Genomic DNA, 16,220 nt, shown 5'->3' with positions numbered 1-16,220 from the left:
TATAGCTTACTTTAAAAACACACCTTCAATCTGGAATGGAAATATATTTTGGATTTCAACTCTCCGGTTATTAACTGTCGATAGGACTCAAATATATCAAAAAGTACACAGCAGAGTTATTTCCTTTACATTTTCCCAGACTGGGTACTTTTCGCCGGCAAGGCGGTGGCTGTTTGTAGTCGAAAGTCGGAGATTGCGCGAATGAACCTAAAAAGAAAGGTTGTAGCATGACTTTGCGAAATATGAGGTTTTTTTCTTCCCCCAAAGCGCTGCTCAGGTCCAGTGTCGGACTCAATGGCGCTGCGGTGCAACCGCGTGTCTCGACTAAAACATACACCTTTCACATACTCCCTGGCCCTTCGGCCGGCCAATCACAGACCCAACATGCACCGCGCCAAAATTTCCCTTCCGAGTGGACCCCACCTTCGGCGCTTCCAAATGACATGCGGCGCGGAGCATTGTGGTCTCGTGCGCGAGAGTGAGGCCGGAGAAAGGAAAAAGAAAGCAGACGATTAGAGCCGGCAGAGAGCCTTCGCGCACGCGCAAGGGCTGTGGCACCGGGTGAAAAGGGGAGGTGCGTAGTCTACGGCGAGCGGAGTGGGGCGGGGTCGCGCGGCCTTGGCGGGGAGTCCGCGAGCCAGGAGGGGTGGGGGGTGGCTGAGGGAGCGGGCGGAGGAGGAAGTGTCATGGCGTCGGCCCGTGGAGCTTCTTCTCGCTGGTTCTTTACTCGGGAACAACTGGAGAACACGCCGAGCCGCCGCTGCGGAATGGAGGCTGATAAAGAGCTCTCGTACCGGCAGCAGGCGGCCAATCTCATCCAGGACATGGGGCAACGTCTCAATGTGTATCCTTTCTTATTCTTGGCCCTCCGCCGCTCCCACCCTGGCCTCCATGCTTCTCTCCCGGTCGCCCGTCTTGGTGCCTTAGTGAATATGGCGCCGCCGCCTAGGCCTTCGCTGGACTTTGTTGACCCATAAGGGATGGAAGGCTAGGGTTCGGCAATCCGCGAGGGGCCAGCGGGGGAAGAGATGGGGGCCCGGGCTTGAGGGCTGGCCGGCTGTGTTGTGTAATCTATTTAGAGACGTGCGAGGTGGTGGCGGCGGCGGAGGATGGGAGTGCCGCCCAGAGGAAAGAACGATTTTAGGGGTTATCGCAGAAAAGGGGCAGCTTCTTTGATTTTTTTTCCCCGTTTGAGAAGAATTGAGAGGTAGGAGGGCTAGAGGTGCTGAGAGGCTTAGTTGTCCGCGGCCTTTCCCGGCACTCCTGGCTGGTTTGATGGTGGTTTTCTTGTACCTTGGAAGCCTTTATGTTCTTAGCATGGTTTTGTGTAGATACGTGCTCTTTGATTTCATGTGTTTTATTTTGAGTTTAGATAGTCGTAGCCGTTAAAAAGTATTTTCTGTCGTTTCTTAGTAGCTATGTTAGAGTGAAGTACTCAGCAATTGTTATTTAATTAGGAGCGAGCTTATTCTTTCCCTTGCTTCACACACGACTAATATTTTTTAAATTGACTGTAGTTTTTAGAGAATAGGAGGCATTAAAAAAGAACCGTGGATCAGGAATTTTCCACCGATCGTTTTGGAAATGAGCTCTTGTTTTTCTGATATATTTTCCTAAATGTTACGTTCCAGCTCTCAGCTTACGATAAACACTGCGATTGTTTATATGCACAGGTTTTATATGCATCATTCTTTTACCAAGTTCAGTAGAAATGTAAGTACTGTTTTGTCTGTTTTTACTGCCACCAACTTTTAACTTTAATTGATACTCAGAAAAAGTTATTTGGTAAATATGTTACTGTTGGAGTTAGTGTTCTAAATTAACAGTAAGGGTAGACCACGTGATAAACGTTATTCTTCAAATGTGGAATGTTGTTTTTTGTTCCATTTTGTTTGTGTGGTTTTCTTTGTTTATGTCTTTGCTGTTTAGTGTGTCTGCTGAATTTAACTGCCAGACACTGGTAGACTCTGCCACGTCTTTTGAGTTAATGGCTAAATATGACATATTTCTTTCATCTATGTATTGTTACATCAGTATTCATTTAAATTTACACTTCACATTTAAATAATTTCAAATAGTCTTGTACAAAGTGTAATTTGAACTAACCTATTAATCATTTCTATGATATATCTTTTTTTTTTTTTTTTTTTGAGTTCTTTCCTACCTTAGAGACTCTTATTCCAGCACTATATCTGACATTGTTCTGCTACTGTTCATAATGTTTTCATGTTCTGGCACTGTATGTGTCAGTGTTTGGCTGGTATCTGTAAAGTTTGCAGTGACTAGCTATTCAAAAGTTGTCTCTCTTCCTAGTCTGTCTTAATTAGGAATCGCTGCAGAAACCTGCCCACCATGTGTGACCCTATCTTCCAGCTTCACGGCAACATGCAAGCCACCACAGTACAACAGACTGACAAGTGGTGCGTTCGTTGTTGTTGTTGTTAGGTGCAATTGAGTCATTACTGACTTACAGCGACTCGGTTCACAACAGAACAAAACACTGCCGGATCCTTGGCCAACCTCACAATTGTTGCCACACTTCAGCCCATTGATGCTGCCACTTTGCCAGTCCATCTTGATAGGGGTCTTGCTCTTTTTCTGTCATCCTTCCCCTTACCAAACATGATATCCTTCTCCAGCGACTGGTCTCTCTTGACAATATGTCCAAAATATGAGAGACGAAGTGTGGCCATCCTGGCCTCCAAGGAGCACTCCAGCAGCACTTCTTCCAACGCATATCTGTTCTTGTGGTAGCCCATTGCTCTTTCAGTATTCTCCTCTAACACCGTAAGTCAAATGCATCAATTCTTCTATGGTCTTCTTTATTCCCTGTCCAGCTTTCACATGCTTATGAGGTTATTGAAAATACCATGACTTGGGTCAGGCGCACCTTAGTCCCCAAGTCTTTGCTCTTCAACACTTTAAAAAGGGCTTGTGCAGCAGATGTGCCTAATGCAGTAAGTGTTTGATTTCTTGACTGCTGCTTCCATTTCTTGACTGCTGCTTCCATGAGTGTTGATGGTTGATAACAAGAAGAATGAAGTCCTTGACAACTTCAGTCTTTTCTCCATTGATAAGAATGTTGTTTATTGGTCCAGTGGTGAGGATTTTTGTTTTCTTTACATTGAAATGTAATCTGTACCGAAGGCCTAGGATCTTTGATCTTCATCAGTAAGTATTTTAGGTTCTCTTCACTTTCTGCAAGCAAGGTTGTATCATCTGCATATTGCATATTGTTAATGAGTCTTCCTCTCATCCTGATGCCATGTTTTTCTTCATATAACCCAGCTTCTCAGATTATTTGCTCAGCATAAAGGTTGAAATAAGTTTGGTGAAATAATATATAACTCTGTCACACACCTTTCCTAATTTTAAACCATTCAGTGTTCCCGTATTGTGTTAGAACAACTGCCTCTTGGTCTATGTACAGGCTCCTCAAGAGCACGATTAAATGTTCTGGAATACTCATACTTCTCAATGTTTTCTATAGCTTGTCACGATCCACACAATCGAAAGCCTTTGTGTAGTAAATGAAGTATAGGTAAACATCTTTCTGGTATTCTCTGCTTTCAGCCAAGATCCATCTGACGTCAGCAATGATATTCCACGTTCCACATCCTCTTCTGAATCCGGCTTGAACCTCTGGAAGTTCTTTGTCAATGTATGCTTGCAGCCATGTCTGTATTACCTTTAGTAAAAGTTTGCTCACATGGGATATCAAAAATATTGTTTGATGAGTTCCACACTCCATTGGGTCACCTCTCTTTACAATGGGCACAAATATAGATCTCTTCCCATCAGTTGGTCAGATAGTTGTCTTCCAAATTTCTTGGCATAGGTTTTGTTGACTATGATACATCTTAATTGTGTTAGACTCATTTCAAATATTGCAAATTGGACTTTATTGTGGCTTTTATTTTTTAAATGACTCTTTGTAAGACTTAAATGTTCAGAAATATTTTATTTGCTACACAATATTTTAAAATACCACACATTGTTAGCATTAGTTGTCTCCTTAAATTTTTGATGATTTAAACATCAAATCTTCCTTCGAGCATACTAAGTCATTGGTAGTCTTAAAGTAAAATTTGCATCCAAATTCTGGCTGTTGATTTTGAAGATAACCTTTACACCTTGACAAATAGAATAATGATTTTAGTTGACATTTTTATTTTAGGTTATGAAACTCATGAGTTTGGTGTGAGTTTTTTTCAGAGTAATATGAACACTGAGACAATCTGTTAACTAGCAAGATGGTATCTACTTTTTTTTTTTTTTGCTGTCTACTTTCATATACATTTTTGATCTCATATAGTCCCCCTTAACTTGGATTCCTCTGTTAAATATGTAATTGTCTACAAAGGCAGTAGTAACCTATATGTGTTGCTTTAAGTATTTCTGGGAAAATGCTGGTGGAAAAACAAGTCCATCATTCTGGAAGTTCTTATGTGACTACAGATGACCTGTTTGCTGAATCCAGCTTGCTTCTTTCTCTACTTCCAGTAAATGATCTCATAACAAGACTTCACTACATTTTTTTTTTAAATCCACCCTCTTTCATATTTTGTTACTATATTCTAGTTGGTGTGCTTTAAAACAAATAGCTTGCTTAAAGTCCAAATCCGCAGCTTTGATTTAAATGGACTGAAGCCTGTTGTTGTTTTTGTTATGTGCTGTTGAGTCAGTTCCGACTCATAGTGACCCTGTACAGGGTTTCCGAGGCTATAAATCTTCATGGGAGCAGAAAGCCTTAGCTTTCTCTCACGGAAGTAGTATTTGATAGCTTTTAACTATTGACTTAAGGACCATCACTTTTAATTAAAAGCATACTTTTTATTACCCTGCTTATTAAGGTCTTGAGGTAAGCTTTAGCATTTAAATTGATTCATTATTAGCAGAATATTTGAAATCTGATGTCAATTCTAGCTTGATGAGTATTGTTGCACCCTTCACATCTAATTTGTCTTTTTTATTTTTACTAATCTAAATAATATCAAGTTGTTTTGACATTGTTAGGTGCACTTGCATCAGTTGTACAGCCTTACTCTTGTAACTTTTCCCCGTTTTATTGGGTGAAGGGGATAGTCTCATTGAATGTGAGTTACTTTTAAATTCATATTCCCCACATCATCTGAAAATTTTTTCTGGTGGAGTTATAGCGGAATGTTATAGTAAACTTACAAAAACCCTGAGTCTTTACTACCAAGCAAACGGAACACCACAAAATAACATTTGGTAAATTAAACCCTATGAAATAGCAAGCTAAATGTTACTATGGGAGTGACAAATAATACCCAGTTTTACAATAAATTATTGCTAAGTGCCAACTCACAGTGTCCCTGTATATGATTTCTAAGGAGCCAACTGGTGAGTTTGAACTGTCAACCTTGCAAGGTCGGTGATTCAAACCGATCTTTGGGTCAAGTGCTTATCCTACAGCACTACACCAGGACTCCAAATATCATACCTTAATTATATTATGTATGTTTATTAGGCACATAGAAACTTCATTTTCTCTTCCTACATACCAGATTTTCAGGAATGAATTCAGTCTCAATATGTATTGGTGACCCAGAAACTGTCTCATCGTTTAATTCTAGTTTCAGTTTTTCTTGAAAGATTGGATTACAATGGACTCAAACATACCAGAGATCCTGGAGATGAAACATGACCTAGCAACATTTTGTTCTGTTGTATATAAAGTGAAAGGAGCCCTGTAGTGCAGTGAATAGCATTATGTTGTTGATCCAAAGATTGGCAGTTCAGACCCACCGAGCGGCTCTGGGGGAAAAAGACCTGGCAGTCTGCTTCTGTAAAGATGTAGAACTGGTTCTGACTCGTAGCCACATGTATAAGGTTTTTGAGTTTGGTTGATAGGTTTGAATTGTTGACTTGCAGTTACTAGTCCAGTGCTTACTCTATGGGAAGTGCCATAAGAGCTTGCTAAGGCCCAAAACAACATACATGAGGTTACCTTGAGTTACTTAGGAGCCAACTCAAAGGCAACTAGCATCCCTTGCTTGCTGTCTACAGTGGTGTTTTATACAATTGGGATTTATAATAAAAGGATTTTCTTGTTGGATCATGCTCATTCTGTTGTTAGTGCCATGGAGTCAACTCTGGCTTATAGCAACCCTGTATAGGGTTTCCGAGGAGGTACTGTTAGGTTTGAACCACCAACCTTGTGGTTAACAGCCCATTGTTTATCCTACAGCAGCATGCAAGGCAGGAGGACTCTTACCATTCTGGTGGTGGTCATGGTTTTGTGCTATTTAGTTGGTTCCAACTCATAGTTGTCAAATCAGTTCCAACCCATAGCAACCACGTATGCGGTTTTCAGGGAGCAGCTGGTGAGCTTGAGCCCCAGACCTTGTGGTTCAAAACGACTTTGCAGTCCAACACATTAACCCACAGGACCACACCAGGACTCCTGTAAATCATTACGGGAGAAGAAGGCCTCATCTTTCTCCCACGGAACAACTGGTAGTTTCAAACTGCTGATCTTGAGGTTAACAACCCGATGCTACCAGAGCTTACCATTCTACTAAGGAAAAAAACTTGAGGAAAATAAACTCTTAAAGGCATATACTGAGGAAGCACATCTTCCCCAATGTTAACCTTAAACCAAACCCAAAACCGGCTGCCATCAAGTCGATAATGACTCATAGGAACCCTGTATAGGGTTTCTGAGGTGCTAAATCTTTACAGAAGCAGAAAGCCTTATCTTTATCCAGATTGACCCATATAAATAGTTCTTAAAAGATCACAGTGCTCAAGGGAAGCATTCTTACACTGTTGTTTAGTTTAAGGATGACTTAAGGGAATGTTTTTAGTCTAGGTTTAAAAGATTATCTTAGGGCAATAGTTGTGTGGCTTTATTTTTAATTTTTGTTTGGAAAACCTTACATTTCTTTCAAACAAATGTAGATAAAGGAAAATGTGAAATATTTTCTACTCACACACAGAAACTAGATCAGGATTTGTTTCACTCCTTTATTCCTTTATTTTATCACCAGCACCCAGAATAGTACATAACCTAGAAAAAAATATTAAACACATAGAATAAATCACAGGTCTAATATGGGAGTACTCCATTTTTCTCTACATCTTCCTTGCATAAGCAAGTATTTAAAATGTAATTGAAAATTTGATATAAGCCACCCGTAAAACCTGTTGTCTTAAAGTTGATTCCAACTCCCAGTGACCAATAGGACCTAGGACCGTGTAGAACTCCATATATGGTTTCCTAGGCAGCAAATCTTTACAGAAACAGATTGCCACATCTTCTTCCCTTGGAGTGGCTAATAGGTTTGAACCACCACCTTTTGGTTAGCAGCCAAGCGCTTAACCACTGTGCTACCAGGGCTTCTAGTAGTCTCCCCATTCAAGAGGGTCTCCCGCACCCAACTTTCTGTTACGAGTTTGTTTGTTTGTTTTTTCCATTATAGAAAAAGGGTATTTCTCCCACAGTTCTTGAATCTAGTACAAAGCAATATGGGAACAGACAGAACCGGCTTCCCTCTAGTTTGTATTAGATATAAAAGTGATTTTAAGATGGCATTACTAAGAGTAGTATAAATTAAGCAAATGACTCTGAAAGGGAGTGGTTTTGCCTCTTAATGATGTGGCAGCCTTGAACCATATTGTTATTGACATCCAGTAGGTAGAAACCAGAGGTACTGCTAAACATGCTACAACAGACTGACAACCCTCCTCCCTCAAACAAAGAATTATTTGAACCAAAATGGTAACAGTGTTGAGGTTGAGAAACCTTAAGTTAACCTAAATAGTGGTAGGAGTGCAAGTGAAGGCTCTGTTTAAGTGGCTGTCAGTCCTGACTCATTGCAACCCTGTAGAGAGTTTCTGAGTAGTGGCTGGTAGGTGTGAACCTTGACCTTGCAGTCAGCAGTCTAGTGCTTATCCTGCAGTGCCCCGTCAGGACTAGTAAGAAATGATCTATTTATTTGTAACCCCTCATATTTGTAATCTTTTCTCATTAAGGGCTCTAGGGAAACTTGAACAATACTAAAATCAATAGTTCAAACTCACCAGCCAGTCCATGGAAACCCTTATGCGGGGTCCGTTATGAGTTGGAACCGACTTGACAGCACTTAACAAGAAAATTTAAAGTTTAAATTTAGTTTAATGCTGCTTTTCTGAGAGATGCTAATGTTTTCTTAGTCTTTTGTTTGCAACTGTTATGAATTCCTCAAATAGTAACAGTAAATAAATCTTTTTGTAGTTTGTCTTTTAATTTTATGGCGCTTTCTGACATAAAAGTCTGTTATTCAAATCTACCAGCCTTTAATTTTGCTCTATATCACTACATTTATGCTTATCTAGAAGTAAGTATTCACCTTTTTTTTTGGTTCTTTAATGATGAATCTTGGTGTACCATTGTAGGATAAGCACTGGACTGCCAGCCACAAGGTTAGTGGTTCAAACCCACTAGCTGTTCCTTGAAAACCCTATACAGAGTCACTATACATTGGAATCAACTGGATGGCACTTAATAACAATGATGTGAGAAGAGGTTGTGCTTTTGGTGGTGGTGGTTTTTTATGTATTATTATTTTGTTGTCAGAATGTTGTTAAGTGCTATCGAGTTGGTTCTGATTCATAGCAACCCTGTATAGAGTTTCTGAGGAATGGCTGGTGAGCTTGAACCACCAACCTTGTGGTTCAAACCAACCTTGCAGTCAGGTGCATTAATGGATAATGCCACAGCAGGACTCTAAACAACACAAATCAACAGTTTCTACATGTATAATTCAGTGGCATTGATTGCCTTCTTTGAGTTGTGCAGCCATTCGCACACTCCTTCAGAATCCAACCCCCTTTTACATAAACTTTTTTGTTGTTGTTCTTAAGGTAGGTTAATTGTATATTTGGGTTGCAAAAATGAAACAACATAGGCAATTACCTTTGACAAATCCCCCAGCACAACAACAGAAAAGATTTTCTAAGCATTGACAAGTCAACTAAAATAACAACTTTATTAAAATTCATTGAATCCAATTAGAAGCTCATTGGTCTCTGTCTCTTGACAAGGATTGTTTGCTCTCAGGGTGAGGCTACAGGAGTTGGTAGTAGAATTACATAAACTTTTTAACATAACCACACTGCCCCCTCCAATTTCCATCTCCTCTTTTAGAACCTCTTTTGTCACTTTGATCTCCGTGTAGATAATTTTTAAAAGAGCATATACTCAAGGCAGACATTTTATACTACTAGCTACACTAAATTATTTGTTTGGTTTTAAAGATTTCAAGGAATATTTTTGGTTTAGAGTTTAAAGATTATCTCAGGATTCATCCAAGCCTTCGTAGGTCCTGAAAAACTGGATTTCATGAGAAATTGAAATTCTGTTCTTTAATCCGGATTTTTCTATGTAATTGTCAATCAAACTGTTTAGTAATGTTAGCTAGGCATCATCCAGTTTTTCTGGTCTCATGGAAAAGGGTGCAGATGTTCATAAAGGCATTTAGCCTCTTATTCCATTTTTCATCCTATTCATGACTTTTCATCCTTTGTTGCTCTCTAGGTGAGTAGAGCTGCTCGCAAGCTCTTAAGACCCCAAGCATTATGTAACAATCTGGGAGGTAGAACAGAAGCACTAAACATGCTGCTAGGTTAATTAACTAGGATGTCCCATGAAACCATGGCCCTCTACCTCCACAAAGGAATCAAACCCCATGAGGTATTTGGTTGTACATAAGCATTCTTAGCAGTGACTTTTTCTTTCTGTCTGTTAAAAATATATGCGTGGTATTGAACAACTTTTAGTAATTAACATTTACAAGTTACTGGCAGTACTTAAAATAATCAGCTGTACGTAAGTGAAGTCCTACAACATTTATTCCTTTATGATAAACTTGTTCACTGTACATGTGTTCATGCTATATCCATAATGTTGTTGTTATTGTTATGTGCCGTGGAGTCGGTTCCGACTCATAGTGACCCTGCACAGGGTTTCCGAGGCTGTAAATCTTTATGGGAGCAGAAGGCCTCATCTTTCTCCCACGGAACAGCTGGTAGTTTTGAACTGCTGACCTTGCGGTTCGCAGCCCGATACATAATCACTACACTAGCAAAACTTATTTTTCCTGCTAAGTAGTCTTCCATTGTATGTATATACTACATTTTGTTTATCCATTCATCTTTTGATATGGGCACTTAGGTTGTTTACACCTTTTGGCTGTTATGAACAGTGCTGTGATGACCAGTAGTGTACAATTCTCTCTTTTCAGTCTTTGCTTTCTAGTTTTTCGGGAATTGCACCACCCAGGAACTCCTATATACCTAGGTGGTAGTGTTATTATGTGCTGTCAAGTTGGTTCCAACTCATAGGGAATCTGTATAGGGTTTCCAAGGAACAGCTATTGAGTTTTAACTTCAAAGTCAGTGGTTCAAGCTCACCAGCCACTCCTTGGAAGCCCTATACAGGGTTGCTGTGGGTTGGAACTGACTCAATGACACTTAACGACAACAGTTCAGTGATTGGGATTTTGAATGCCTGACTGCTGTTTGAATTATATTGCTCATTTTATGTAGACTTAAAACATTTTTCCTGCTTGTTTTTGTTAACAAATCAAGCAAATCAATGATTTTCTAAATTGTGTAATTTAAATGTCAAAATGTAAATAAGGAAAAAATTTATATCTTCTAAAATGAAACCTGATTCTACTTTTAAATAAACAAATGTGCAATAAAATTATAAATGGTTACGATGTACATTACATGTGATTAGGCTTACAGTTTCTGAATCATACAGTTTAATAGTTTAATGTTACAATGGCTGTTTCTGTATGAGTAACATTTTCTTTTGTTGATGTGCAGAAATAGAATTATTGGGTTGTATGGTGTAATATAATAGGACAGGGTTGGGGAACCATTTTTCTGCCAAACTTTATGACATTCACAGGTCATACAGTATCATCAGCTTAAAAATTAGCTGCTATATTTGGTCAAACATTTAATTAACTCACCCCTGGTATGGCGCTATAGGATAATGCACTAATCACAAGGTTGGTGGTTCAGACTCACCAGCTACTTCTTGGAAACCCTAAACAGTGTTACTGAGTTGGAACTGACTTGACAGGCACTTCACAACAACAGTGGTCGCTATGGAGTCCTGCTGTGGCACTGTGGGATAAAGCACTGGACCGCAAGATTGGTTTCAACCACAAGGTCTACAGTTCAAACTCACCAACTGCTCTTTGGAAACCTTATACAGAGTCGCTATGAGTTGGAACTGACTGAATGGCACACAACAACAATGGTTCCTATGCATCGGAACTGACTTGAAGGCACTTAACAGCAACAAATGCGATGACTGGAACTTTGGTTGCCTTTGCAGGATCAGACCAAATGATTTCATGGGCCAATAAGGCTAGACCCTTACACTGTAGCGTAAGCACTAGGCTGCTAACCACAAGATCAGCAGTTCAAACCTACCACCCACGCCTTGGAAACCCTATGCAGGGTCACCATGAGTTATATCAGAAACCTTAAAGACTAGTGCTACTGTGCCCTATAAGATTGCTGTGACTCAGAATCAACTGATGGCGTGAGCTTCTTTTCTTTGCCCTATATAGGGTCACTGTGGGTCGGAACCGACTCACCAACACTTAATAGCAACATGCTCCTGGTGTGGTGCTGTAGGATCAGCACTGCACTATAAACCACAGGGTTGGCAGTTCATAGCCACCAGCTGCTCCTCAGAAACCCTATACAGGTCACTATGAGTCAGAACCTACTCAATGGCACTTAACAACAGACACCAATAAAATGCTTTTTAGAAACTGCCAAGCTGTTTTTCAATGTAATCATGCCATTTTACCTGTGGCGCTATAGGATCATGCCCTGGACCAAAAAGTTGGTTTGAACCGCAAGGTCAGAAGTTCAAAACTCACCAGCCTCTCCTTGGAAACCCACCTGTACAGGATCACTGAGTCATAACCGACTCAACAGCATATACCAACAATAGAAGGTATACAGATTCCAATTTCTGTGTCTTTTTGTGTTATAATCATCCTAGTGGGTATGAGGTAGTATGTCTTTGTGGTTTTGATTTGCATTTGCCTGGTGTTGCGCTGTGGGTTGATGCGTCAGGTCTGTTTGAACTGCAAGTTCTGTTTGAACCGCAAGGTCAGTGGTTCAAGCTCACCAGCTGCTCCTCGGAAATCCTATACAGGGTTGCTATGAGTTGGAACCAACTCAACACATAACAATATTGACGAGTCCTGGTGTGATCCTGTAGGACAAGCACTGGACGTCTAACTACAAAGTATGTGATTCAAACCCTGCAGCACTCCTTGAAAACCTTATGCAGGATTGCTTTGAGTTGGAACCAGTTTGAAGCACTTAACAACAGTGATAGCCAGCATCTCCTGTATTTATTGGCCATTTGTATATCTTCTTTGAAGAAATACCTGTTCAGGTACTGTTCTGATTTTTAAATTGCCTTTTATTATTGAGTTGAATGAGTTATTTTTGAACAAATTATATACTTCCATTACATGTTTGCCATCTCCTCCAGGTACCAACAGCTAACAGCATCCACCTCTCTGTTCACTTCATTACTACATTCCTCCTTGTGACTCCTGCTACCTTCATCTTTCCTTTGTCAGCCTGCCTCTTGTATATTGTCTGTCCCGTCAACTCTATCAACATGTGTCTGCCCATGAATAATTTTCCCTCCCTCCCACTCTCGCTCCTTCCCATACCCATCATAGATTGTTTCTTTTTGTTTGTTTGAATAATGCTGTAATTCATAGTTTCAAGGTAACTGTGGCACACACCCTACCTACCACCTATCCCAAACCCTTCACTGGGATGGAGTCTCTATCTTGTTGTGTGAAGTTTTAGATACACTTTCATAATTCTTTTGCTTGGATATCGGTGTTTCTCATGGATCATAGTTCACCTGGACCATAGATGAGTTATTTTTATATTCTAAAAGCCATCATCTCATTTTATAGATTGTCATTTCACTCTCTTGATACAGTTCCTTTGAAGCACAACCATCCAGTTTACTAATTTTTGTCACTTGTACATTTGATATAGCTTAAGAAACCATTACCTAATCCAAAGTTGTAGGGATTTATTCCTGTTTTTATTCATATGGTCTTTTAAAATGTCCTTTTTTTTTTCATATCTGTTGTTCCAGCACCATTTGTTGAAAAGACTATTCGTTTCCTTAGTGAATTAACTTGGCACACTTGTTTAAAGTCAAGTGAACATTGTAAATGTGAAGATTTATTTTTCAACTGCTCCATGCTCTATATAGCTTTTCAAATACTACTACCACATAGTCTTGATTATTACGGCTTCGAAGTGAGTTTTGAAATTGGGAAGTGCAAGCCCCCCAACATGGTTTTTCAAGATTGTTTTGGCTGTTCTGATCTCTTGAGTTTCTATTGTGAATGTTAGGAAGCTGGGATTTTTATAAGGATTGCACTGAATCTATACATCTATTTAAGAAATGCTGACAGCTTCACAATATTAGTATTTAGTAACATAAGTTCTTGTTTGTGGGGAAAAAAAATGTTCTTTTCCAAGATTTGAGTATTTGAATACCTAAGCAATGTTGCTGTTCTTTTAGTAGTGAGAGTAGTATTTATGATGCAGTTTTTATTGCGTTAGGCCTACCTATGAAATTTTAAGTGATTTTCAATTTTTAGAAGTATATTTGTAAAACAGATTGTTATTTTTGTTATGTGTGTCAAGTCGGTGCAGACTCATAGCAGCTTAGTCAAGTGCCATCAAATCCGTTCTGAGTCACAGCAATCCCTACATAGGTTTCCAAGGAACAGCTAGTGGATTTGAACCACCTACTTTTCAGTTAGCAGTCCAGGGCTTACCCTACAGCACCACACTAGCTGTTTAATATAATGTAATTACTCTGAAAATCAAACCTTATTCTCTTAAGCAGTACTACTTTTTCGTAATACTGAATACTACTATTTTTAAACATTTATTAAACCAGCTTTCTTTTAAATGTTGTTATGTGCCGTGGAGTCGGTTCCGACTCATAGCGACCCTGTACAGGGTTCCCAAGGCTATAAATCTTTACGGGAGCAGAAAGCCTCATCTTTCTCCCACGGAACAACTGGTAGTTTCGAACTGCTGACTCTGAGGTTAGCAGCCTGATTCGTAACCACTACGCTAACAGAGCTCCTTTTTAAATATTAGAAAATCTAATTAACAAAATACCTGTAGATTATTAAAATTCTCAGATTTTCTTGTGATGGTATTTTATTCACACATATTTAGATGAGTAAGAAAATTTTAAATGTTGAATCTAGTTTTTGATATTTTTTGTAATGTCAATGTTTTTAAATGAACTAAAATTAAGAATTTTAAATCACTTATTCACATAAGTGGGATTTTTATATTGGGATTAAATATTTTATTTTGCATTGACTCAAGCGTGGTGATCTTTGCTATCATTAATAAATGTATATTTTGACCAATCCTGCTTTCTTTTTTTGCACTTCACTTATTTTTAAATTCCAATTTCTCTTTTCTGGTTCCTTGAACGTTTTTTTCTGGGGTCCTAGGTCCTTCTTTCTGTGAGTTTTGCAATGGTTATATGAGAGAACTTCAAAAAAATTTATTTTGAATTGTAAAGATTTACAGAGCAGATTGTCAGTTTCGTATTCAACAAATGATATACTTTGCTTCATTACAATGATTGCAATCCCCACCATGTACCATCAGTTAACAGTATTTACCTCTGTTCATTTTAACTATAGCATTCCTCTCTGGATCTAACCTCCCACCTCCCTCTTGTTGTGTATTGCCCGCCCTGCACCTTTGTTAATGTGTCTAGCCCATTAATTTTTCCCTCCTCCTCCCCATTTTTTTTTTTTTTTAAGTTTTTATTGTGAACTGAATGAAAGTTTACAGGGCAGATCATCAGTTTTACATTCAACAAATTATATACTTTGTTTCATTAGAATGGTTATAATCCCTTCCATGTACAATCAGTTAATAGTATTTCCCCGAATACAGTTAACTGATGGTACATGGAGGGGATTATAACTATATTATAACTATATTCATTTTAGCTCTTGTCCTTAAAAAAACAAAACAACAACAACAAAAAACACTCAGGCATATATAATAATTTAAACCACCAAAGGTCACATACTGCAAGTCAGCCTCCTGGCTACCAGCTCTCAGTCTCTCTCTTTCCATGAATCTAGAGTTCTTAGTGCTCCCTCTCCATGTCCACATCTCTGCCATTTCTCGTGTCGCTTCTTCTCTGGATAGGGCCCTGCATTCCGCTTGTGCTCTTCTCCCTTGATGGTCCTAGGGTCCTCTGTTTCAGGACTGTAAGCTTAACTACTCCCCCAGTTTTGTTACAGAACTTCATCCTTTACAATTGTGACAGTCACAAATAGTCATGATAACAGTTACTATTGAATCATAAGAATCTTATCCCTGTCTCTTTTTTCCAGACCCATCTAGACAAGATGAAAACTGAATCTTCCCCCACACACTCTTAAACTAAATCCCTCTTGAAACCTTGTAAGCCAGTCACTTAGAGCTTTAATCACACCCTCATTTTAGGTAACCAGTGTCTAAATTGCCCATCCCTATGTGTGGCGCTGTGGGCTAATGCATCAGACTGCAAAGTTGTTTGAATTGCAACCGCAAGGTCAGTGATTCAAGCTCACCAGCTGCCCCTTGGATACCCTGTACAGGGTCGCTGTGGGTCAGAATCGACTCGACTCGACGGCACTTAACAACATCTACCCTGTATACAGAGTGGATAGGATTGATACTTGGAAGACTCCTTCCCTCTGTTGGTTCTGGTAGCATAGTGGTTACGAATCGGGCTGCGAACCTTAAGGCCAGCAATTTGAAACTACCAGGCGCTCCACGGGAGAAAGATGAGGCGTTCTGCTCCTGTAAAGATTTATAGCCTCGGAAACCCTGTACAGGGTCGCTATGGGTCGGAACCAACTCGACGGCACTTAACAACAACAACCTCCAGGAGTATAATAGGTCAAGTTCATCAAATTGTAGCAATTGACCCTCTTTATCAAAAAAAAAAAATTTTTTTTTTTAGTCTTCCTGTAGAGGTCTGATCATCAAGCCATCGAGGCGAGGTCAAATGGGTACTATCTGAAAGTTTGGGTGTTGTGCATCTTCCCTCACTTCTTATAGGCTGGATGCTTCACTCTCAGCTCTAGCCCTCTGTGGCTATG

The 16,220-nt window shown here is 39.5% G+C and overlaps 1 protein-coding gene across 2 annotated transcripts in view; it reads left to right on the top strand.

Moving 5' to 3' along the window:
• Window positions 1-659: 659 nt before the first annotated feature.
• The window catches only part of CCNT2 (cyclin T2), a 48,461-nt gene continuing 32,900 nt past the window's right edge, over window positions 660-16,220 (top strand). For both annotated transcript variants that reach the window (XM_006834584.1, XM_006834585.1), the window contains exons 1-2: window positions 660-844; window positions 1,632-1,713. In XM_006834584.1, coding sequence (XP_006834647.1) covers window positions 687-844; window positions 1,632-1,713 — 240 coding nt within the window. In that variant the 5' untranslated portion in view covers window positions 660-686. The remainder of the gene's footprint in view (window positions 845-1,631; window positions 1,714-16,220) is intronic.

The sequence above is a fragment of the Chrysochloris asiatica genome, unplaced genomic scaffold (genome assembly GCF_000296735.1).
Source record: "Chrysochloris asiatica unplaced genomic scaffold, ChrAsi1.0 scaffold00012, whole genome shotgun sequence".
Classification (NCBI taxonomy): Eukaryota; Metazoa; Chordata; class Mammalia; order Afrosoricida; family Chrysochloridae; genus Chrysochloris; species Chrysochloris asiatica.
This window is presented reverse-complemented; position numbering and strand designations above follow the sequence as displayed.